Source organism: Ictalurus punctatus, chromosome 6 (assembly GCF_001660625.3).
Source record: "Ictalurus punctatus breed USDA103 chromosome 6, Coco_2.0, whole genome shotgun sequence".
Taxonomy (NCBI): domain Eukaryota; kingdom Metazoa; phylum Chordata; class Actinopteri; order Siluriformes; family Ictaluridae; genus Ictalurus; species Ictalurus punctatus.
Genome location: NC_030421.2, coordinates 7,033,148 through 7,056,785, shown reverse-complemented (window position 1 = coordinate 7,056,785; position 23,638 = coordinate 7,033,148). Strand labels below are relative to the sequence as shown.

At 37.0% G+C, this 23,638-nt stretch overlaps 1 protein-coding gene across 1 annotated transcript in view; it reads left to right on the top strand.

The window, feature by feature from the left end:
• Positions 1-23,638, top strand: part of col5a2a (collagen, type V, alpha 2a) — a 42,589-nt gene that overhangs the window by 14,648 nt on the left and 4,303 nt on the right. The window contains exons 2-50 of the mRNA XM_017469854.3: positions 5,562-5,792; positions 6,227-6,240; positions 6,346-6,378; positions 6,493-6,525; positions 6,829-6,882; positions 6,992-7,078; positions 7,642-7,722; positions 8,022-8,066; positions 8,192-8,245; positions 9,664-9,717; positions 9,858-9,911; positions 10,017-10,070; positions 11,291-11,344; positions 11,522-11,566; positions 11,700-11,753; positions 12,087-12,131; positions 12,226-12,279; positions 13,014-13,112; positions 13,227-13,271; positions 13,378-13,476; positions 13,739-13,792; positions 13,923-14,030; positions 14,127-14,180; positions 14,271-14,369; positions 14,469-14,522; positions 14,706-14,804; positions 14,928-14,981; positions 15,073-15,126; positions 15,234-15,287; positions 15,401-15,454; positions 15,591-15,635; positions 15,936-16,034; positions 16,486-16,593; positions 16,672-16,725; positions 17,085-17,138; positions 17,218-17,271; positions 17,369-17,422; positions 17,585-17,692; positions 17,784-17,837; positions 17,970-18,023; positions 18,103-18,264; positions 18,432-18,539; positions 19,539-19,646; positions 22,139-22,192; positions 22,301-22,408; positions 22,530-22,583; positions 22,698-22,805; positions 22,964-23,017; positions 23,144-23,251. Coding sequence (XP_017325343.1) covers positions 5,562-5,792; positions 6,227-6,240; positions 6,346-6,378; positions 6,493-6,525; positions 6,829-6,882; positions 6,992-7,078; positions 7,642-7,722; positions 8,022-8,066; positions 8,192-8,245; positions 9,664-9,717; positions 9,858-9,911; positions 10,017-10,070; positions 11,291-11,344; positions 11,522-11,566; positions 11,700-11,753; positions 12,087-12,131; positions 12,226-12,279; positions 13,014-13,112; positions 13,227-13,271; positions 13,378-13,476; positions 13,739-13,792; positions 13,923-14,030; positions 14,127-14,180; positions 14,271-14,369; positions 14,469-14,522; positions 14,706-14,804; positions 14,928-14,981; positions 15,073-15,126; positions 15,234-15,287; positions 15,401-15,454; positions 15,591-15,635; positions 15,936-16,034; positions 16,486-16,593; positions 16,672-16,725; positions 17,085-17,138; positions 17,218-17,271; positions 17,369-17,422; positions 17,585-17,692; positions 17,784-17,837; positions 17,970-18,023; positions 18,103-18,264; positions 18,432-18,539; positions 19,539-19,646; positions 22,139-22,192; positions 22,301-22,408; positions 22,530-22,583; positions 22,698-22,805; positions 22,964-23,017; positions 23,144-23,251 — 3,521 coding nt within the window. The remainder of the gene's footprint in view (positions 1-5,561; positions 5,793-6,226; positions 6,241-6,345; positions 6,379-6,492; positions 6,526-6,828; positions 6,883-6,991; positions 7,079-7,641; positions 7,723-8,021; positions 8,067-8,191; positions 8,246-9,663; positions 9,718-9,857; positions 9,912-10,016; positions 10,071-11,290; positions 11,345-11,521; positions 11,567-11,699; positions 11,754-12,086; positions 12,132-12,225; positions 12,280-13,013; positions 13,113-13,226; positions 13,272-13,377; positions 13,477-13,738; positions 13,793-13,922; positions 14,031-14,126; positions 14,181-14,270; positions 14,370-14,468; positions 14,523-14,705; positions 14,805-14,927; positions 14,982-15,072; positions 15,127-15,233; positions 15,288-15,400; positions 15,455-15,590; positions 15,636-15,935; positions 16,035-16,485; positions 16,594-16,671; positions 16,726-17,084; positions 17,139-17,217; positions 17,272-17,368; positions 17,423-17,584; positions 17,693-17,783; positions 17,838-17,969; positions 18,024-18,102; positions 18,265-18,431; positions 18,540-19,538; positions 19,647-22,138; positions 22,193-22,300; positions 22,409-22,529; positions 22,584-22,697; positions 22,806-22,963; positions 23,018-23,143; positions 23,252-23,638) is intronic.

The following is a 23,638-nucleotide window of genomic DNA, read 5'->3' as shown; positions in this document are numbered from 1 at the left end:
CAGTGTTGGAATAACTATAATTTATTTGAGAAAAAAAGGCACCAGTCGTCTGGTTATAGGGCACCCAGACTATAGTCTACATAACCGCAGTGGCCTACAATAGACTGAGACTTTTCAGCACTTTCTTTCCGATTTTTCTCCAATTTTTCTGTCCAAAATTCAATTTATTAGACCTCAAAACTGGACCCACAACCATGTCATGTTTTTGAGAGTCAAGGAGACTCTTTGCCACATATTTTACCCAATCACAGTTCAGCTGACCTTGAAAACTGTTTGGTTCCAGATGCTTGTGTGCTTTTTAGCCCTTAAAGTGTGTCTCTAATGAGCATAGCCACCATATGTGCTTTATTTCAGAGCAACGCATATCCTGTTTATTGCAAAGTTCAAGGCGTAGCAGATCCTACACTGATTCCTCTCAGAGTAAAAGTAAAGCTGACAAGAGTGGGACAGTGGAAAGAAGTCTGTCCACTAACTGGTAGAGAACTTCTGTCTTCAGGGAGTCTCAGATCACATTCAGGGAGGCTCTGGGAACTGCAAATTAAGAATGAAAGCCTGCAATGTGTCCAGAATGCGATGGGGACATGGGTCATGCATATTTAGCTTGACAAAATATATTATAATATCTGTGTATTTATAGCTAGAATATATTGAACAGTAGATGTCTGGTAGGCCTGGCAAAACCATGTTTATTTATGTGAGTAGATGTGTCAAATGTACATTACTGACAGAAAAACCCAATTTTACATCATTATAGGCTTTTTGCCAGAATTCATTTGCAGTGACATCTAACAGGATATGCATAAGCAATATAGTAAAGGCAAAAATATGTAATACAAGGTTTCTGGTACAACAACAGAAATGATTCCTTATCTCTGAGTGGAAAGAATGGCATTACCTCAGTGTCATTTAGGATAATACTAGCTGATACTAATCATTTTGAATGATACTTGTTGGTATTAGTGAGTATTCTATCTGCCTGTGACACTGCAACCTTGTAACATAAGGTAGAAGTCTTGAAAGTCTTGAAGTACTAAAAGTACAGTAGCTGGGGTTAGGAATGGGCAAATCACTAAAATTGGAAGAAAATGGGATTCAAAACCAGAAAAGTAAAACAATATGCAGAAATTTTAACAAGCTACATGGATTGGGTGGCTATTTCAGGTACATCACCCCCTTGGAGGAGATTATTAGACTGGGATAAAATGGGGTTATTGTCTTTGAGCAGGTTATTCTGACAGCCTTTGTAAAACCTGTTACCCTCTCTATGGTTAATGTCTCATTTCCGACAGCACGTTGATTTTCTTTCCTTGCTAATTTTTCTTTCCACAGTGCTAACCATGTAGTTACCTACCACCTTGCTTGTTTTAAAACACTTTTTTTATCATACTGAAAATGCTTAACTTATCTGTCAATTTGAAATGACTCTTCCATACAGACCAGGCCCTAGTTTCCTTAAAGCAATGTACTGTTAAATTCATCTTAAATGGTAGAGACTGTTCATTGTGATGCTCATGCTACAATTTATGTAGTGAGGTTTTTGGGAAATTTAGGCTTGGTTATATCTGGGTACTTTTTGGCAAATAAGATTTTTGCCAGAATTCAGTTGCAGTGACATCTAACAGGATATACATATGCAATATAGTCCTGGGCAGGCATCTGAAAATCAAGACTAACTACTATCCTAGAAATGGTAATCAGGTCCATTTTCATTTAGGATTGGCTACTACACCTCAACATGTATCCTGTTTCCAAACCAGCGGGACATGTAAGGCTTCTTAAACCTCAGAGATGTCCAATTTCTGTGTCTTAATCAGCACTTTAACCTCTGAGAAACCAGCCTGTCTTGACCAAGGAGACGGAGGTTTTGGTATAATCACAGGCTTTAAAACCACATGAGCATTTGCTGTGCACGGGAGTGTGGATGACTGAGCATCTCATTCATACAAGTCTCATCTCTGATAAAAACAAAAGACAAAACAAACAAAAAAAAAAAACAAGGGAATGTGTCTCAAAGAGGGAACATAAAGAGGTGAGTGGGTCAAGAACAAGTCTGTGAGTCCGATTATGTCAGGTCAAAGTTTTGACTGGTACACGATGTAGGAAAATATGCACATGTTTAGTTAGGAATACCATTTAAGAGTTCCTCAAGTGCTGAGGAATAGTGAATAATAATGAATAGTTTGAAATATTTATGATATGGAAACACTCAGCTGTACTATTCTGCAAAGAACCTTTAAAGGTTTTCTCAGCCCTTGCAGAAGTATAGACATAGTCGACTCTTCTCTCTTCCTATACTCTTAAAAATTCTTAAAAAGTTCTTTAGAGCAATGCCATAGGATAACTATTTGGACCAGTCAGAACAAACTTTTGAATAATTTCATACCTTAAATGTTTACGCTTTGTTAACCAATGCAGTGAAAGGTTCTTTTGGGAACCTAACAATGTTTTTCAAGGCCAGTGGTTCTCAAAATATCAGAATAATATAATCAATAAACAATAATTTTTGAATAGTTGGATTAGTTTAATAAAACAAAAATCTGTACTGAGGAGTCTATTTTACAGCTAAAAGTTATACCTGGCTACAAAAAGTTTGAGAACTCCTGGTCTAGCCAATTGCTCTGTACAACAGTTTCTGGCACCTTTATTTTGAAGTGTATTGTACATTCTTAGATAAAATGTTCCACAAAGCTTCTTCTTCTTTTTTTTTTTTTTTTTTTTTTTTTCTTTTTTTTTTTTTTTTTTTTTTTTGATATTTAAGGGTTCTTTGATTCCTAGAGCTTTCGTTCTCTTTTGAAATATGAACCTTATTTCTAAAAGTGTAGCATTTTGCCCGAGCGGTTGCTGCATAATCAAATCAAATTAAAACTAAACATCTGCTATAGTGTGGACAAAAAAATGAAAGGCTCAGTGAGCAATAAATGTGCTTCATCTCTCTTGGAAACATGTCTATAGCTGTAGTTGGAAAAGCAAAATCTGTTAAATGAGTCACTGTTTCCATAGGCTCATTTTCTAAACCTTTAGAAACTGGGGCCAAAGAGAAATCCCTGAACACAGTACATGAGCATTCCCATCCTAGATGGGAAAAACACATAAAGCAATACTTTTGTTCCCCCTAGCCTTATGCAACTGCCTAATATGTTTCACCATTTATCCCCTTAGGTTCTGCGTGTTTTGGTGGAATTGCATGAAGCTGGAATAGCACTGGATTGTGTTATCTCAGGAAGCTAGAGTGTGAGGGTGTGGGAGTTTACACAGCAGTATAAATCAAATCCCAAGTGTGTTCCCTTTTAAATTTGTAGTTCAAATAGGTTAAATTTTTGATAAGCTGAGCGCATATCAAAAATTTAACCTGTTTGAACCACATTTTTTTTTTTACAGTTAATTTATTAGACAGTCACTACCAAAGAATTGTGACTGAGCATCATTGCCATAAATTAAGTGTTAAATCTTTTTTGTATGCGATTTTCAGGGGAAGTGACCGAGGGCTTCATTTCTTTAGATTGGACTCAAGCCCTGGACTGACACAGGATTAATTCGGAGCATAAGCAACAGTTAAATGGGCATATCAGCAAGCTGGAAAATCACCATCAGGAGAATCGCTTAAAGGGTCATGCGCCCACTGCCGTCAGTGCGTTTGGACACGTCGGTTAAAACTGCAGGGTCTGCAATGAATTAGGGGTAAAAAAAAAAAAAAAAAAGGAGATTTCTCAGAAGCCCACTGGTGTGGTTTTCAGAACTGGCTTGTGAACTGCACTTCTCTCCACATAAATTTCTTATGCTCCTCAAACTCCTCTCAAAATACACCCTATAGTGAGACAATATGTTCCAACTTTTTTGTTTTAGTTGTCTACTTCTCTGCTTGGTTTTCATTCTGTGCCTTTAAAAAAAATGACCCTAAATGTACATTATCATTTGTTGTTTGATTTTAAGTCTTAGTCTACCTATATGGCACCATTGTCTTTTGGTTAGTGCTTGCATTTCAAAGTAGACATCTGCCGCCCCCATACAAAAAAAAAAAAAAAAGACAGGAAATTAGAGTACACCAACATTTATGAGTCTTTAATCTGGTCTTGGAAAAAAATTCTGACCTTTCATTAATAAAAACAAGGATTTAGTCACAGAACCACTGACTCATGTGAAAACACTATAAATCATTCAGGTCAGATTTAAATATAAAACTGGTAGGGTAAGTTCCTACCAGTTCTGTGTGTTTGTGCATATCCTTCCTGTGGGGTACTTTTGGAGCATATGGTCCTTCTCAAATACAGCAGATCTCCCTATGGAATTTGGCATGACTCATGCAACATCACAAAAACCCTTCGGAGCAAAAAGGAATTTAAGCGAGTCCACCACTTTTACACGTACAAATTAGCCTTTCATTGCAAAACAGTGCTTTATACAGCCATTTCCTGGATTTTCACTCACGGTATCTCCTGCCCTGGTTGTCTCTTGCCCAGGAGCACTTAAATATGATTTAATAATAAGTACCTGTAGCTTTATGAGTTATATGACTGTTTGTTCTAGTTCCCAGAGGGACTGAGAGGTATGCCTTTCTTATCAGAGAGAGCCTAGAGGGCTTTAAAAAAGTGCTGTGTTTAGTAAAAAAAAAAAAAGTGGCTTCACTGGAAGTAATTTACATTTTATTGGATTGGGGGTTGATCAACTCGTGTATTAGCAGCATGTTATGCTAATTTATGAACTGGTGCAAAAGAAGCACAATGCTGCGCAGTGTGCCAGAGCACCTTCCCGGACAGGGATGGCGGTGGCGGTGGTGACCATAACAGTATGCACAGTAGTATAACCTTATATTCATCTCCATACATACATTTTTATAATTAAAAAAATAATCTGCTATTCTGACAACAATAGATTGTGGACAGACCAAAAGTGTAACTGTACTTCTACATCCTTTCATTGAAATAGCTGTACTTTTTAACAAGTGTCATCAGAAACAATTATTCATTGCTGCTGTCTCTCATCCAGTGAGCCTGGAGCTGCAGATGAGATGCACATTTCTGTGGTAAAGGTACCAGTAAAGGTAGAACAGGAAGCTCATGGATGCCACCTGCTGTTTATATATTAGCTGTGGTCATTTTATCATTTAATTAAATTTAAGGTGTTTGAGATGTTTATATAGGGCACCAGATTCAGCAAATCTGTATTATTTATAGTCGCATATTCTAATACTGCAGAAATAAGCATTTTAATATAGCGTTGTGTGTTACTGGGATTTCAGATTGCTATCTAATACACAATGTAGCAAAATAGTAATACATTATTATTAAAAACCCTATGAACTCTTCAAAAATGGTTACTTGGATCATGCTCTTATGAATCAGTTTCAGTCTGTGGAGAAAATTAGGGTACATCTACCCTTTACCATTTCCCAGAAAACTTTTTCCAGTAATTATTTTTTCTCACTTTGGTTTGGCTTTAAGAAAATGATACAGAAAGAATATGTGCCTGTCCGATCGATATAAAAACAACGTTTCATGCTAAACTACATACTTTTGAAGCAATAGAAAATCTGATGACCTCAGATGGTCGTTTCTTTTGTGCAGGAGATGAGCTCAGCTGCTTTGAGGACGGGCAGGTCTACACCAACCGAGACGTGTGGAAACCTGAGCCATGCCGGATCTGTGTGTGTGACAGTGGCACCATCCTGTGCGATGATGTGCAGTGTGATGAGGTGATCAATTGTGAGAAGGTCATCATTCCTGATGGTGAATGCTGCCCAGTGTGCCAGAGCACCTTCCCGGACAGAGATGGCGGTGGCGGTGGTGACCATAACAGTATGCACAGTATTACAACTTGAAATTAGTAATAAGATAAGCATGCATCTATCACAGTTCTCAAATTGGGGACTGTGGACATCCAGGCGTCTGTGATTTTGAAAAAAAAAAAAAAAAAAAAAAAATATATATATATATATATATATATATATATATATATATATATATATATAAACATTGAGTTCTAAGAGTTATTAGTTGGTTTGACTGTTCAATTGAACTGAATGGGTTTAATACAAATCTCAATGGAGTGCTATAGACAATGTCAACTTGTGTTTCTGTGGGTGGAAATTTCTTTATTTATTTTACACTTAAAAAGGTCCTTGGCTGAAAAAAATGTGCGAGTCCCCATCTGTTACTATAATTGAATATGATTTGATTTGATTAATGAACATGACAGACTGACCTACTTTGTGTCATGTTTTCATTTTCAGGCAGAGTGTATAAGGTAAGCTTTTTTTGTTTTCCTGGAATCATCCTTAGCGATCAACAAATTTTGCAAAGCTGTTCTGTCCTGTTTTGTGTATTGTAACCGAGTCATCTTTCTTTTCAGGGTCAGAAGGGTGAACCTGGAGATGTACCAATTGTATGTATGATTTTGAATTATATATCACATCAACTGCATGCATAAGCTGATGTGTTGTGACATAATGTGATGTCACATTGTAAACAATATCATAATATATGTGATATCTTACAGATAACGGGACTTCCAGGACGACAAGGACCTATGGTAAGCTGTCATTAAAAAATATTAATCGATGTCCCATGGAGAGAACTATTGTAGATGGCACATGATAACTTACTTTCATACTTTTGCCGTACGTTACCGGTATCTTTAGTTCTCTGGAACACCAGATGGCACTAGAGCACATGACAACTTTATTTTCTCCAAACAAATAGATTTTCTGCTCTCTAGCAAATTAACTTGCCCATTTATGAACGATCATAAATTATAACGGACTAATCCACAGAAAACATCATAACAGCCTTTTTTTTTTGTTATTAATTTGCCTTACTGATATGTCATTGACAGGGACCACCAGGTTCCCCAGGATTCAGGGGAGATCAGGGACCCAAAGGAAGACCTGTAAGAAACAACAGAAACATTTCTCGCACTAATCCAGGCCATAACTAATATGGGCACATGTGAATGCAAAAAATATATATATATTTTTTTAATCATTCCTTGGTTGTAGGGTGTAAGAGGTCCACCTGGATACGATGGAGAGCCTGGCATTCCTGGACAACCAGGAGAACCCGGTCCACCAGGCCATCCTCCTGGAGTGAGTACTATATTATATACAGTAAATAATACAATAAGTGTTTGCTTGCTTTTTTGATTAAAAAAAAAAGTCCATTCAGAGCTGATGTTAACATGGAAGTTTATTAAAAGGTCTTTTTGGAAACTTTCATTACCACATGTGAAAAATTGTGGGAAAATTTGAGCAAGGCTTCTAAAAGCTTTAAATTAAGCCAGCATGCTAACCCATGCCTTTGAGAGAGTACAGCAGACTAATTCAATTATTTAAAATAAGTGTGGCCAATATGCCAACATAACATAAATGCCATGATTAATACTGTTTTCTGTCACTGTGATGTCACTGGTATTATCAATAATTTAATAAACCTTAATTTAAATAGACATTTAAATATAATTTAAGTAATATGTTTTATGAAACTTAAATGTGTTTATTGTTCGTTGTTTATTATGTGTTTTTTATGTGCTGCATATTTTGCCATTTTGCCCATCATAAAATTCAGCTACATTACATAAATGTGTATTTTCTAATTTCCTGCATTTTTTGTTTGCTTGTTTATTTGATCAATTGTTTGTTGACTTATCTAGGGCCAGCTGTCCTCTCAAATGGCAGAAGGATTCGGAGGTGATAAAGCAGCAGGCCAGCATGCCATGATTCCTGGACAAAGGGTATAAAGCAGCGATTCAAACTCTTAAGTCTTAAACAACGTGAAATTTCCCTTGTCTAAAAAAGCAGGTACAGGGCTAGAAAGGAAAATTGACAAGAATGTTAATATTGTGAGCTCATCTAAACAATCTTATTTGACCTTGAGAAATATTATTTATGTTATCTTCTCCAAAGGACCAGTCACATGTCCTCCTAGAGCAGATCAGGCCTTGTTCAGTAGCTGACAACTTTGAGCAAACCCATGTTGTCCAAGTAAATAGCTGAGTTACTTTTTGGTATGTTTTTTAAATGATATTTTTAGGGGGAGGCAGGTGCAAGAGGACCACCTGGGCCCAATGGTCTAGCAGTAAGTCTGAAGCATGCAAAACAAAACAAATATATCAACAAAATATCATCAAAATATCAATGAATTATTAGGTTTTCAAGTTTACAATTTCTATTAACTCCAATTCTCCTTGTCTTCTTGTTTAGGGGCCACCAGGACCTCAGGGAGCCCCTGGTGAACCTGGAGACACAGGACCTATGGTAAGAACTGTCAAATAGAAACTGGCAGTCAGCGTTCTTTCCGCTCACATTCATTTTGTGTTTCAGATTGCGTCCATAATTAGTAAATAAAGTGACAGGCCAAGCCATCCATAAAAAAAAAAAAAGCTTTTAGAGTGGTTTTATACATCCAAATAAAATGTCTTTAAATGTAAAATGTCTTAAACATCTTGACACTGCTGTTACAGTGGTGTCAAGATGTTTAAGACATTTTACATTTAAAGACATTTTATTTGGATGTATAAAACCACTCTCAAGTCTTACAGTTGTAAGAGAACTTTCAGTAACTGTTTCACCTCAAATCCCCCAGCCAGACCACCGTGGAGGCAAAAATCATTGTCTATACTGTAGATCTTCAATCTTTTTGTTGTGACAAGCAGGGGCTACACCTGAATCCACTTGTCTAATCAATATATCTTGGTCTTCTCACAAGTATTAGATATGGATTTTATTCAGCTGTTATGAAAACCGGCAGCTACACAAACTCCCTGAGGTTAAGCTTGAAGAAGATTGCTTTAGAGCATCACTGCTTCTCAGTTCATTTTACAATGAACGTAGAGATATAGGTCTAGCTCTGTTGTCCTGGGTCAATATTTTTGATCAAGAAATTAGAGCTTGGCCTGAGACTGGTGAATTATACATGGCCTCTATAGTGTTAGTTTGTTATTGGGTAGAATTTCCTTCTGTCATCAAACAATTTAACACATTTGCATGAAAAAAAATAATAAATTTGTCTCTTGCTGCTTGGTACACTGATCAGTCTATCACTTTGTAAAGAGTGTGTCTTTACTGTTGACCAGGATATCCTGCTTACAGGTGGTATATCAAACATGTAGTGATAAGGTCCTTAAGCAAAATCAGCAGCTTTTATGGATATATATTTTAGATCATATATTGATTTAGTGTCACCAGAGTTTTATAAAATAATGTTTTATACAACAGCACAAAAACCTCACTAAATAATCATAAAATGTTCTGTTACATTCTCTATTCTACAGAAAGAGAAAGAGAGGTCAGTTTTTTTGTCCACCATCTTGTAATTGATGTACCGAAAGATGATTAACATGCTTCTTTCATATCATGGCACAGATAACAGCATCTCTTAGTCTGAAGTTTGAAAACTGCAGGAATATTTTATCAACTCAAGGCCTTAATGCTAAAGTGCTAAAGGAGTTAACTGCATAAAATTTCACCAATTCTTCAATAAGTTTGACAGAATGAAAACCGCTATTACACTCCATGCCATCAATCACTCAGACCTAAGGAGAGGATATTTATAATAATAATAATAATAATAATAATAATAATAATAATAATAATAATAATAATAAAACTGCTTACAATATGAAGAATGTGTCAGTGATTCCACAGATCTCAGAAAGGTTCTTGTTGAACTCTAGGGTCCTGCTGGTCAGCGGGGACCTGAAGGTCCTCCAGGAAAGCCTGGGGAAGATGTGAGTGGAATATTTACATAACATTTTGTGTCCTACACATGTGCCTGTATATGGCTATAATTTAAATGATTTGTTGATGCGTAACATTAGAGAATGTAAAGAATGTCGGGTACAACTAAAAATCACCTTATCTTGTCTAGGGAGAAGCGGGGACATCAGGAAGTACAGGAGAGACAGGATTCCCAGGATCTGCAGTACAGTTTAAACCATCTGTCATATCTACATTAAGGCATTACTGTTGAAGGGATATTTATAACTATATACAGGCATTAATCTTTTTTTATTATCTCTGGGTTTAGGGAGCAAGAGGTTTTCCTGGGACACCTGGTCCTCCAGGTCTGAAGGGTCACAGAGTGAGTAAAATGTTTGGATATCATCAAATCACTCAAGCCATTGCTTTACCTTTAATGTATGATCACAACAGCTTCTCCAAAAAAAAAAAAAATAATACAATATAAAAAAGCTTTCTGTTCCTCTTAAGTGAGTTTAATAACTCAATTTGAAAGTTACTAGTTAATAAAAACATGGGTGATTCCATGATTGGGGTGCCAATGCCTTGACATTTTAAATATATGTAGTGTTCCTTTTTTTACGTTTGCCTGTCCCAGCCCATTAATAACTATACATTACTTTGAAATATAATTATTAAAATCTAATTTTTACGTTAATGTGTGTCCAAACCATCTCAGGTTTGAAACATACTTTTCCATGAGTTGTCCATTATATGTTATGAAAAATGTACATTTTATTTTCACTCAACCGTGCTACCTGAACGCATTCACCCCTATGAAATATTTGGAAATTTCCAGGTCAGATATTCGGCGGAAAGTAGCCTCATCCAATTTCCTGGAGATCGTGAGAAGAAGATTACTGGAATCCTTTCTTTCTTATAATCAATAATATTGTGACTGACAAGGTCACTCAAACGTACAAACCTGCTACCCAAGTTATAGACTGAAAGTAAATTATTGATTAAAAATGATCATTTTAATAATTTAGAATGCCCTTAACGTCTTCATGCCATTAACACGGGTGCAGTGAGGCACACTTTATACATTTGGTAATTCTATACTATAAATAAATAAATAAATAAACAAACTCAAGAATGTTACTCATTTAAGAGCAAAATGCTGCGACTTTCAGCCAATGCAAGTGTGTAAAAATGAGATGGGTTAACACATTTTTTGAATGGTTAAAAAGCATGCTTTCTTTAATTCAATGTTGAAAATTCAGGGTTAAAAGGTTTACAAGGGCTGAATTCCACTGCAATCATAGAATCACCCAGATAAATGTTCCAGGAAAGATCTATACATTTTTACACATGCAGAATGTATACATTTATGAAACCAGATGAACACTAACTACAGCTTTTTATTCTTTTAACAAATTAAGTCGATCACCAGTTTTGCCATTTGTTTTTCATTGAGTTACATCTGAGGAACCAATTCAATTGCACAGCATGACGTGCAGCCTAGTGGTGGAACTAAGGAAACTAAGCTTGCTCAAAAAATTTAAGGTAAATCATCTGTAAGACAGATTTTTCTATTATAATGATGTCCTTTCTGTTTTACAGGGACACCAAGGTCCAGAAGGTCTAAAGGGAGAACGTGGAGCAGTTGGATCAAAGGTATAATTTGTCATTAGGTGTCTTCATTCACTGTCATGTTCAAACATGTTTCTGGCACTTACATGGTTTGGCTGAGAGAACAGCAACTTGATTATGTTTGATTATGTTACGGTCTAATAAATCGCAGGATATTTGCTCAGCATTCCTCCATTAACATTTCATTTGTTTGTCCCTCAGGGTGAATCTGGCGGAACGGGTCCAATGGGAGTTCCCGGTCCCATGGTAAGCCAAGCTTATCGCACAATTTTTCCACAGAAGAAGTGAATCTATTAGCAGTGCAGAACACCAGTAGCTCTTTCATTTCATGACCAGTTTAAAAATGACAGATAAAGTATCTTTTATATCTCAAATGCAGGGTCCGAGAGGAATGCCAGGAGAGAGAGGACGCCCAGGGCCAAGTGGTGCACCTGTGAGTATAACAACAAAAACATGACAGTGCATAAAAAGTAAACAAAACAAAAAAACCCAAAATAATTACTCACAGCTAGTCATGCTTATCATCTTGTGCTAACAAAGAGTTATTAACACAACTCTTTGTCAGTTCTAATAATAAAAACAATGAAATCATTACTCAACGCTAGCAATTTTTTAGCATCCTACAGTGTTTGTGTTATCATAACCATGCTTATTTCATTTAAAAAAAAATAAACTTCTAGTTCAAGTTAGCATCTATTCTAGAACTGTTTATGTTTGGACAGTAGACATTATTCATAATAATACGCTATTCATTTTTGTACTTTAGGGTACACGTGGTGCTCAAGGAAATGTTGGGAAACCAGGTCCAATGGTAAGACATTGTGGATTTACTAACAGATTTACGAGAGCAAAAAAGAAAGGCCTTGAATTTTGAAATTGATCTTTCAATCTTCAACATTGTTTAGGGTCCTTTGGGACTTAGCGGCTCTGCAGGCTATCCAGGAGCACCAGGTATGAAGGTAAGCAATGAGCATTAACTGTAATTCTTTATTCTAAACAGAAATATAACAAGACATCCTCAAACAATTATGTGCTTTTATATCTTAACTAAATCTTAGTCACCACCCATTCCCCCATCTCAGCCCCACCCCAACACACACACACACACACACACACACACACACACACACACACACACACACACACACACAAACACAAATTTGTATACACTAATGGTGTAATGCAATGCCAGTATCAGTAACTGTATGCTTTCCACCACCTCCCCTACACCACCCATATTCTTATTTAGGTATATTTCACACTAACTGTTCCTCAGTGGTGGAATGCACTTCCAATCTCAATCCGGACCGCAGAATCTCTCACCATCTTCAAAAAACAACTAAAGACCCACCTCTTCAATGAACACCTAACAAACTCATAATAAAAAAATAAAATAAAAAAAAAATTGCACTTACACCTCTACTCTGCACTTTGCTTCTTCTGGAATTCAATTAATAGATCTCGTATGATAGCACTTCTTATATTGTTCTCTGCTTGATATCGCTTTGCTTGTATCTTTCTCATTTATAAGTCGTTTTGGATAAAAGCGTCTGCTAAGTGAATAAATGTAAATGTAAATGTATGCCAAGAATATTATAAGCATAATTTTAATAATAAGCACCAAATTAATGAATAAAAACAATGCATTTAAAAATTGTGATTCTAAATAGTCTTTTTCTTGTTTGTTTAACAGGGTCAACCAGGACCAACAGGAGTTAGAGGCCCTGAAGGACCACAGGGACCAAGAGGAGAGTCTGGCCCACAAGGCAGACCTGGACCAATTGGCTTGCAAGTTCGTATTCAGTCAAAAGTTCATTTTGTTCTGCTCACAAAAGCAGGCTGATCTCATGTATTAACAACATCTTACTTTTTATGATGTCTCTCTATGTCATTTTGAACATTATAGGGCCCAATGGGTACTGATGGAGGTCCAGGCACCAAAGGCCCAGTGGTATGAACTAGACCATTTATGATTACAGTTATGTGGTGTGTCCGGAATAAAGCTATAAATTAAAGCCTACAGAAACAAACCCTAAAAGTTTGTTGGTTTCCTTCAGGGAACTGTTGGACCACAGGGGCCTATTGGTTTGCCCGGTCCACATGGTCCTCCAGGACCTCAGGGAAGCACTGGTCAGCCTGGTATCAAAGGTCAACTTGTAAGTGGTACTTTATATTTAAAATTGTAATTCATAAATTATGTATCAAACATTATAAAATTCAGTAATGCAACAATAGAAGCTTTTAATAAATATATAAAGAAGGTCTGCAACCATTCAGATTCACAGCTGCTTTTTGTCAAATGAATTCTTAAATGAGGTTTAAAGTTAGGTTTTAGAGTCTTTTTGACGTTTCTGAACATCAGTGGGATTTGGACTTCATTGCAGATTATATTTTCAGTTAACCTATACCTCTGTTTAGGGAGATGTCGGTGTTCCTGGGTTTAAAGGAGAAGCTGGACCTAAAGGAGAACAAGTAAGTTATAGTTAAAAGACTTGATTTTAGTTTGGAATAGACTGATAAAGTGTGAGATCTGAATAAATCTCGCACATATAATAATATCAAGAGGCTTCAGATTTAAGAATGTATGGACTTCATATTTTAGGGTCCACCAGGAGCACAGGGATCGATTGGGCCTCAAGGAGAAGAGGGAAAGCGTGGGCTTAGAGGAGATCCTGGATCTGTAGGTCCACCTGGGCCTGTTGGTGAGAGAGTGAGTCAGACTTTCTCTTTGTTTTTTATCACATGTTAAGAATGACCATTGGCCAGATAAAATGACATTTTATGTTTTTTTTCATTAATATTTCAGGGGGCTCCTGGAAATCGTGGTTTCCCTGGTCAAGATGGATTACAAGGAGCCAAAGTAAGTAGATAATCAAAAGAATGATACAATACAATTATTCAATACTTCACCACAAAAAATATTAATATTTTCAATCAATTTTGACCGAAGGGTGCAGTAGGTGAGCGTGGAATATCAGGAGTTTCTGGGCCCAAAGGTTCTACTGGTGATCCGGGCCGAACAGGTGAACCAGGTCTCCCAGGCGCAAGGGTAAAATCAACAAACATTCTTATTTTTGATAAATTTTTGATTACTATGCCCTTTTTGATTATTTTGTTGATGACATATTGGTTTTCTGTTTTTCTGTAGGGTTTGACTGGAACTCCTGGGGTTCAGGGTGCTGAGGGAAAGCCAGGACCTCTAGTAAGTTTTGCCAAACTTTCACAGCCATAAATTGCTTGACTTTTCCTTGATTATTGTTAAATGTCCCTTTTGGGATAATGAGGTCTGTAGCTTTCATTACATTTTGATGTTTCTCAACAAAAAACTGTTATAGCTAAGCCTGATATAACTGTGCCAAAACATAGCTTGCTGTGCTCCTTGTAGGGTCCAACAGGTGAAGATGGACGTCCAGGACCTCCAGGGTCTATTGGAACCAAAGGTCCAGAAGGATCAATGGGACTCCCAGGCCCCAGGGGCTTCAGTGTGAGTCAACTTATCAAGATCCTTCTACATTTATACATAATTATTACCTAATAAACTAAATTTTTGGACTGTTCTGACATTCCCTAAGAAATCTAATATTGCATTATGGCATATTGCATTCAGGGGGATCCAGGTAAACCAGGTGAACAAGGCTCTCCAGGACCTCCAGGGCAGCGGGTGAGTACCATCAATAATAATAATAATACCATTACAAAGCATAACAAATCATGTTTGATGCACTCATCATGTAATCTTGGCTTTTATGTAGGGTCTACCTGGAAAGGAAGGGGAGGTTGGGCCACTTGGTCCCACTGGTCCTCCAGTAAGTTTGTCACTTTGCATTCTGATCCTATATTTCTTTCAATCCTGAATTACAATGATGTCAAAACCAGCAATAACAGTCCTGGATGCTTTACTTCAATATTACAGGGACCAGCAGGTGACAGAGGAGAACAGGGGCCTCCTGGAATGCATGGCTTCCAGGTAAGGTTAATAGTAACTACTTCATAATAAAGGTTGAAACATAGAATTTCAAGATGTTGCATAGATAAATTTATATTGCTCATTATGTAATCCACTTTAATGTTGTTCCTCAGGGTTTGCCTGGACCAGCAGGCCCAGTTGGAGAGGGAGGGAAACCAGGTGATCAGGTAAGGTTATGTGATTACATGAATGAAATAAAATATCAAATTCACATGATCTAACTGTCTCAGTTATTTAAGAGCCAATTCCAGCACAGCTTCTATTAAAAAAAATCAATAAGAAACATTTGTTTCCTTCTTTTAGGGTATTCATGGTGAGGGAGGCCCTGTGGGACCACTTGGACCAAGGGTGAGCTATGGTTTCCTCTTTAATTCTCACTGTATCTATGTTGTATAAAATTTTCATCTCTATTCCTAATCTCTATTCTGATTTGTGCTGACTCAAAATAACAGTCTAGCAGGTCTGACATATGTCAGCGATAGTCTTTCACATCTTAGGTATATTGTAGTGTGCAATCTTTTGTTTGGGTGATTTAATCAGAAACAAAGCTAAAACAATACATCAGATATACATATACTGTATATATGCCAGAGAGAGAGAGAGTATATACATGCAAATATATTAACCATACATGCATATGTGCGACAGGGAGAGCGTGGAACTCCAGGAGAGAGAGGGGAGCTTGGGTCTCCTGGATTGCAAGGACCCAAGGGTATCCCTGGAGCACCTGGATCAGACGGGCCAAAGGTAAATCTGTCTATAATAGTATTATACCTTGAGTTTTAAAATCCAACTGGCTGAGTTGCATTTGAGGACACTTAGGCTGTTGTTCTGTCCATAGTTCTGTTGCCCATGCTGCTTAGAAACCAGAGCTTACTGTTAGCAGACATCATTACACGGTGTAAAAATAGTTTATTGAGAATATTATTTAAAAAATGAATGATTTTATAATATTATTTTTGCCACCATTTCATAAAAATAATAAGCTGTTTTGTGTTGTGCGTGAGCTGAGATGAAAATCACTGTAAAAACAAAACCTCTTGCAGTTTAATTTTCTTAATTCCTTCATTTTCCCTCAAAAGATTAATACAATTTCATCTTGCATCATGCTTTGTTGGACTCAGATATTACTCATCATTGCATTCAAAAGTGAAATAATCCCACAACCAAACATAGCGTGCTAATGCATTGTTCACAGGGAAGTCCCGGGCCTGCTGGTACTGTTGGTGATCTGGGTCCTCCAGGTCTTCAAGGAATGCCTGGAGAAAGGGGAATCTCTGGCCCTCCTGGTCCTAAAGGTGATCGAGTAAGTAAAACAACAAGATGACTCACAGTTGTGTGTGTTATGTGCAAATGTATAACATGTTTCACTTCAATTTAACAGGGTTCAGTAGGAGAAAAAGGTTCAGAGGGTACTTCTGGAAATGATGGCGCAAGAGTAAGATTAATCAGATTATTCCTCCATGTATATATCTCAAATTATTCTGTCCTGATAGTTTATGGTTATTTAAGAATTCCCTGCAATGTATATAGCAAAGAAGTTTAGATGGAAAAAAAAATACAAGAAGCAAGGACAACTGGGAAGTACTGCTTGACTTCTTGAGCACATAGAATCTGACATAAAGGCAGATGTGGATGCTGGCACAGTTTGCATGTTGACTGAACAATGGTAAAGGAATTCTTTAGGAGGCTTGTATTAGCTTGCCCGACCATTGATAGAGTGTTTACTTTCTTAGGTCATTTACCTTTGCATGAATGCATGAAATGACGATTACATAATATAACTGTCTTTAACAGGGACTGCCAGGACCACTTGGCCCTGCAGGACCTCCTGGCCCGAGTGGTGAAAAGGTATACAGACCTGATGTACCAGAGATTCTCAACTTTACTATATTCAAACCCATCAGAATCTAATACATGCTTTTTACAGGGAGAACCTGGCCCTAAAGGACCACCTGGGCCTCATGGATCAAGAGCAATGCCGGTGTGTCAAAGATTTGGCTTTAAATATTATAATTAATGCTCCTGTTGCATAAATTATGACCACGTACTTCATGGTAAATATTGTATCTATATTTTAGGGATCTCGTGGTGAGCCCGGGCCTACGGGTGCTGTAGGTTTTCCTGGACCACCTGTAAGTTGATTAGAAAAATTCATCTTTTAATGCTAAAATCATACTCTGGAGCACAGCCAGTATTGATTCCACACAACACATGAATGAGTAATTGACTAGTCAGTAAAATAAACAGACTAGGCAGTAAATTAACACATTTATTCTTTTCTTGTCAATTTTCAGGGTCCTGATGGTCAGCCTGGAGTGAAAGGAGAACCAGGAGAGCCAGGACAAAAAGGAGATGCTGGATCTCCTGGACATCAGGGATTGTCCGGACCTCCAGGCCCTATGGTAGGTTAAAAAAAAAATCGACAAAATAAATAGATATGTATTAAAGCCCATTCTTCTCTGAATGTGACCATGCTTAAATGTGTGTTTATAGGGTCCAGTTGGTGTGGCTGGACCAAAGGGTGGTAGAGGGACACAAGGAGCTCCTGTAAGTATACATATACATGAGAAAACATGTTCTAAGGACTTCTCATCCTTGGGGAATGAAGGTCACTAATGATATACTCCAATCATTAGCTTTTGTGCTACAAATTTTCAACAATTATATTTAATTTTCCAGGGACCAACTGGTTTTCCTGGATCCCCTGGAAAAGTCGGTCCACCAGGTCCAACTGTGAGTATGACAACAAAAACATTGTTTGTTTAAAATACAAATAATGCATAAATACTGAGCGAATCTGTCTGCCATTTAGGGGTCTCTTGGTCAGCCTGGTCCTGTTGGTCCTCCTGGAAAAGAGGGTCCATCTGGACTTCGTGGGGATCATGGACCACCGGGACGCCAAGGAGAAAGAGGCCAAGCTGGGCCTGCTGGAAGCCCTGGAGACAAGGGGGACCCTGGCGAGGATGGACCCACTGTGAGTCTCTGATAAAACTAATGATAACTAAATGCTAATGATTAATCAAAAATAGTAATATTAAGTTTTCAGTATATGTAGCTGATGCTAATTGGACTCCACTAGATTGTACTCAAATTAGTTCCAGTAGCATTTTAGTCAATTATCATGTAAAATCTTCTGTTTAGGGCCCTGATGGTCCACCAGGTCCAGCTGGAACAACAGGACAAAGAGGAATTGTTGGTCTTCCTGGACAGAGAGGAGAGCGTGGAATGTTAGGGCTACCTGGGCCAGCTGTAAGTATCCTATACATACTGAACAGCAATAAATATGTAAATGTATCACTTTTCATACTAATGATAAATGCACTGCTATACATGGTGCTGAAAAGATTTTAAACTGTTATAAACCATTAAGCAAAGTACAAGTGACAAGTGTATGTGGTCATACAATGAGATGTGTGACTCTGGTACAGCTCATTATTTTTTCAAAAGTAAGATGTTGAACAATAAATTCTAGAATTCAGACTAAATTTACACCTTTTCATATTAAACTTTAAATTAAAATGTGGAGTTTTACAGTAATCAGAAACTAGATGTTTTCTCATGTCCCTGTGATGTACATTCCATTTCTATGAAGTATATATGTATAACCATAAAAAAATATTTATGAAGAAGAATTTTTTAAAATTGTTTAATATATTTATGAACAGAAATTAATCACATTTAAAATTAATGAAATAGTTTCAAGTATTTATAAAGTGAAATAAATACAATTTAAAATTCATTTGATTTTTAGATTTAATAGTTTAATGAGATTTAATAGTTTGCATTATGTAATTATTTCATTTATTTTATTACAATTTAGCAAGTATCAAGTAGCAGAAAAAATAATTAAAAGTAAGAAAAGATATTTATTTATATTTTTTGTTTGTTTATTTGCTTTAAATATCATAGGTATTGCACATAGGTTTCATTTTAAATCCTTCAAACTGTTATGCAAATGCACATAATGGGATGGCCTTTTTTGTGCTAGCGTAGCCATATATATTTTTGTTGATGGTTAATTTGGTTAATTTATACAACTGAAATTAACCAACATCACCTTTGAATATCGTACAACATACCCTTTATGATGAAACAAAAAAAGTATTTAAACCTTATGGCAAGATAACATTTCTTATCCTTTAGAAGTAATGACCTGTATATACAATCTAGATTACATGATGATAGGGAATGGGATCTCATGCTCTTGCCTGCCTCACTTGTATATTTTAATGTACCTATATTTTGAAGGGTCCTCCAGGTAAAGCAGGAACTTCAGGATCTCCAGGAGACAAAGGACCTCCTGGGCCAGTTGGAGCACCAGGTGCTAACGGACCTCGGGGTGATGCAGGTCCTGATGTAAGTTTAATCTTTATTCTCATAGGTGTAAAATGCTTATGTGGCAAATACTGCCAGAAAGCTTGATTATGCTAGTGGCAAACAGAATATCGCATTCGCACGATTCAAACAAATCAGCAACATTAGCATATTTGAGCAATCAAAATTAGAGCCATTGGTAAATAAACAGACTATAGTGGTGAAAAACTTTTTTATTGTGTGTGTGTGTGTGTATGTGTGTGTGTGTTATATATATATATATATATATATATATATATATATATATATATATATATATATATATATATATATATATATATATAAAAGGTATATAAGGTTTATGTGCTTTATCAATTTACACATAAAATTGACAGATCAGTCACTTGGAAAAACAAAGTACACCCCCACATTTCTCACACCTTCAAATCCATAAAAAAAATTTAGGTGCCAGTGATTAGAACCTGCTTAGGGAGTGCAGGTGGAACCTGTCTTATTTATACCCCTCTCATATCTAGTGTCTGGTGTTCCCTTTGTTCTTGAGATGTGTGGTGTCATCATGCCAAGATCTACAGATATCTGTTAGGCCTTCAGAAATAAGATTGTGGATGCCTATGAGTCTGGCAAGGGATTTAAAAAGATCTCTAAATTATTTGAAACACATCATTCCACTGTAAGGAAAATCATCTACAAGTGGCACAGATTTCAAGCGACTGCCAATTTGTCCAGGACTGGCCATCCCAGCAAATTCAGCCCAAGAGCAGACCATCTGATGATTAAGTCTCCAAGAACCCCAAAATTCAGTCACAGGATCTGCTAGTAAGTCTTGCAACTCTTGATGTCAAAATGCATGCTTCTACAATCAGAAAGAGCTTGCATAAATTTGACCTGCGTGCCAGGAAAAAGCCTTTGCAAGACTACAATTTGCCAATGAGCATATAGGCTAATCAAAGATCGCGTCGTTTGGCCACAGTGACAACAGACATGTTTGGCACAGATCAAAGACAGCTTTTCAGGAGAAGCACCTCATACCAACTGTGAATCACGTTGGTGGAAATATTATGGTTTGAGGTTGCTTCGCTGCCTCATGGACTGGGCAGCTTAAATTTATTGATTCAACTATGAATTCTACATAATATCAAAGAGTGCTTGAAGATAATGTGAAGCCGTCTGTCCAAAAATTGAAGTCGAACCGAAAGTGGACCTTTCAGCAGGATAATGATCCTAAGCACATGAGCAAATCCACCAAGGAATGACTCAAAAAGAAGAAATGAAGGGTTATGGAATGGCCTTGTCAAAGCGTGTATTTGAATCCCATTGAAATGTTGTGGGGGGATTTGAACAGGGCAGTACATGCAAGAAAACCCTCAAACTTCTTGCAACTGAAAGAATACTGCGTGGAGGAGGTGTCAAAAATTCCAGCAAGCCGATGTCAGAAACTGGTGGACAATTATGCAAAACTTTTACAAGAAGTTTTTTTCTGTTAAAGGGGGCTATAATAGCTTCTGAGGACCAGGGTGTACTTACTTTTTCCACAGAAGATATCTGGATATATAGATCTATTGATATTTTTGTTGAATAAATGATTGCTAAAGCTATTTTTTTTTCTTTTGGTTTGGTTCAAGTATATCACCTTTATTAATAGGCACCCTTTCAAAGATGATCAAATGCTTGCTTGTCCAAATATGTCAAAAAAGCCAACAATTTCCATGGGGTGTACTTATTTTTTCACATGAACGTATATATAGAATATAGTTATAGTGTTATTTGTATAAAAAGGAAGATAATATTATGTAACATGGGGAAAGTGTAGTTTTATTCTAAGAACTTTTCTTAATGACTGTGAAGTTGTTTTAAACCTTGTAACATCTAATGCAGCATGTGCTAGTTCCAATATCCAGCATAATGTTCTCCAGTTGGAACAACATATAATCAGGTAACCACTGAAAAGCCCTTATTTCAAAACTTCACTCACTGTAAGATAAAGGCCACGATTTCCTGTAGATACTACAGGGCCTAAAATGTGAGGACAAACAAGAACATGGGCTACTGAAATGCTGCAGAGTAGCATGATGTACTAGTTCTTCCAGACTTTAGAAATAAGTAATAGTCTCAGCAGACTGGCAGGACAAATGACCATCCAAGATTTGTTCAGCTTCTCCAGACCTAGAACAAATAGGGCATCTTTGAGATAATCTGGAGAGCATTATCAGGACATGACATCGCTGCTCACCTGCATTTCTTTATTCTTCAGTATATTGTTCAGATTAGCAAATTTTCATAAAAACTTGAAGATGGTCTTTTTGTGAGTTTGCAAGCTGTCTTGGTCTTGTTTCAAGTTATTAAGCCCTAAATGGTGTATTGATAAATGGTTTTCTTCAAAGATATACTAACCAAACGTTGTCCTAAAAGAAAATGCTGTGGATTTTACCCTTGATGTAATTAACAAGGTAGTAAGGAGACAGAGGAAAAGAAATAGAACACAACCCTTAACTCATTGTCCTTTTGACTAACAGGGACCTGCTGGAGCTGATGGTCCACCAGGAAAGGAAGGTGTCATAGGTGAACGGGTAAGATCTGAAGCTTTGCTAAGAACATACGATACAGAACTGGATCTTTCCATTTGGATCACATTTGAATTTTCAAGCGTCTATACATAAATATACCTGCTTCTCTAGGGTGACCGTGGTGATTCAGGACCAGAGGGACTAACTGGGCCAAGGGGAGCTCCTGGTCCTCCTGGCCCTGTTGGTACTACTGGAGGCCCTGGAAAGAGAGGAGATGTGGTATGCCATATCTTTTCTTTTCAGTATTCCAAAAATGTTATGTTAATGTTAATTTCATGAGTGTGCTATACAGTATATTCTGAATGCAAACCCTTTATATTTATACAAAATTTCTTGACAGGGTTCAAGAGGACCCGTTGGACCTCCAGGTCCAGCTGGAAAGAGGGGACTCCCGGTAATCTTAAAAATGTTCTGATACGTGATCATATCTGCTACAGTGTAGCCTTTTTTTCTTTCTTTTTTTTTTAGAATGACTGCATGACATTAAATTGATCTTTCATTACGACAGGGACCTCAAGGACCAAGAGGAGATAAAGGAGAGTTGGGTGATCATGGAGAAAGAGGACAGAAGGGACATAGAGGATACACAGGTCTTCAGGGGCTTCCTGGATCACCTGTAATTTTTTTTCCAACTCACATCTCCACCAACATTTCTCCGGCCAAAACTTATTAATAAAAAGAATATATATGCATACTATAAAAGTCTGATAAAGTTCAGGCTAACGTAGTTTGATCTCTGTGGAAAATTGAAAAAAATTAATGCTCTATATTCAGGGTACCACTGGTGACCAAGGGCCATCCGGGATTGTTGGCCCAAGTGGTCAACGAGTAAGTGCATTTTCCCTATTTACTATCTGACTTGCAAGTTTACAGGTTGATTATGCTAATGATACACTCTAAAAAGATGGTATGCATTTAATGATGTATTCACTATTTAAATGGAATTCACTGTAGGGACCTCCAGGACCAATAGGACCACCAGGTAAAGAAGGTTACATTGGACAGCCTGGGCCAATGGGACCCCCTGGATCAAGAGGAATAAGTGGAGACATTGGACCAGAGGTACGTACATCACATTTCACTGTATTTTAGACAATAGAAAAATGTCTAGATTTGCTTTGAATGGTAAATTATCAAGTGCATATGAGGCTAGGAGAGTTCTTGTTGTAGATGTGACTCATAGAAAATAATGAAAGAAAAAAAAATGCTGTAAAATTATGTTACTGTACCATAACATGCACAAACTACTACTGATCAACCTGTTTTCATTATGCTTGAGAAAACCATTTGAGAGAATAAATCGAACTTTGGAAATTCAAAGCATAATTAGATGGAGATTTGTCCATAACACTCATACAAACTTATGCCCAGCATAAATTTCTCCTAGCCCATGTGACAATATTGCATATATTGTACAATATTACTGTAGATCAGGTTCTTAATAAAAGT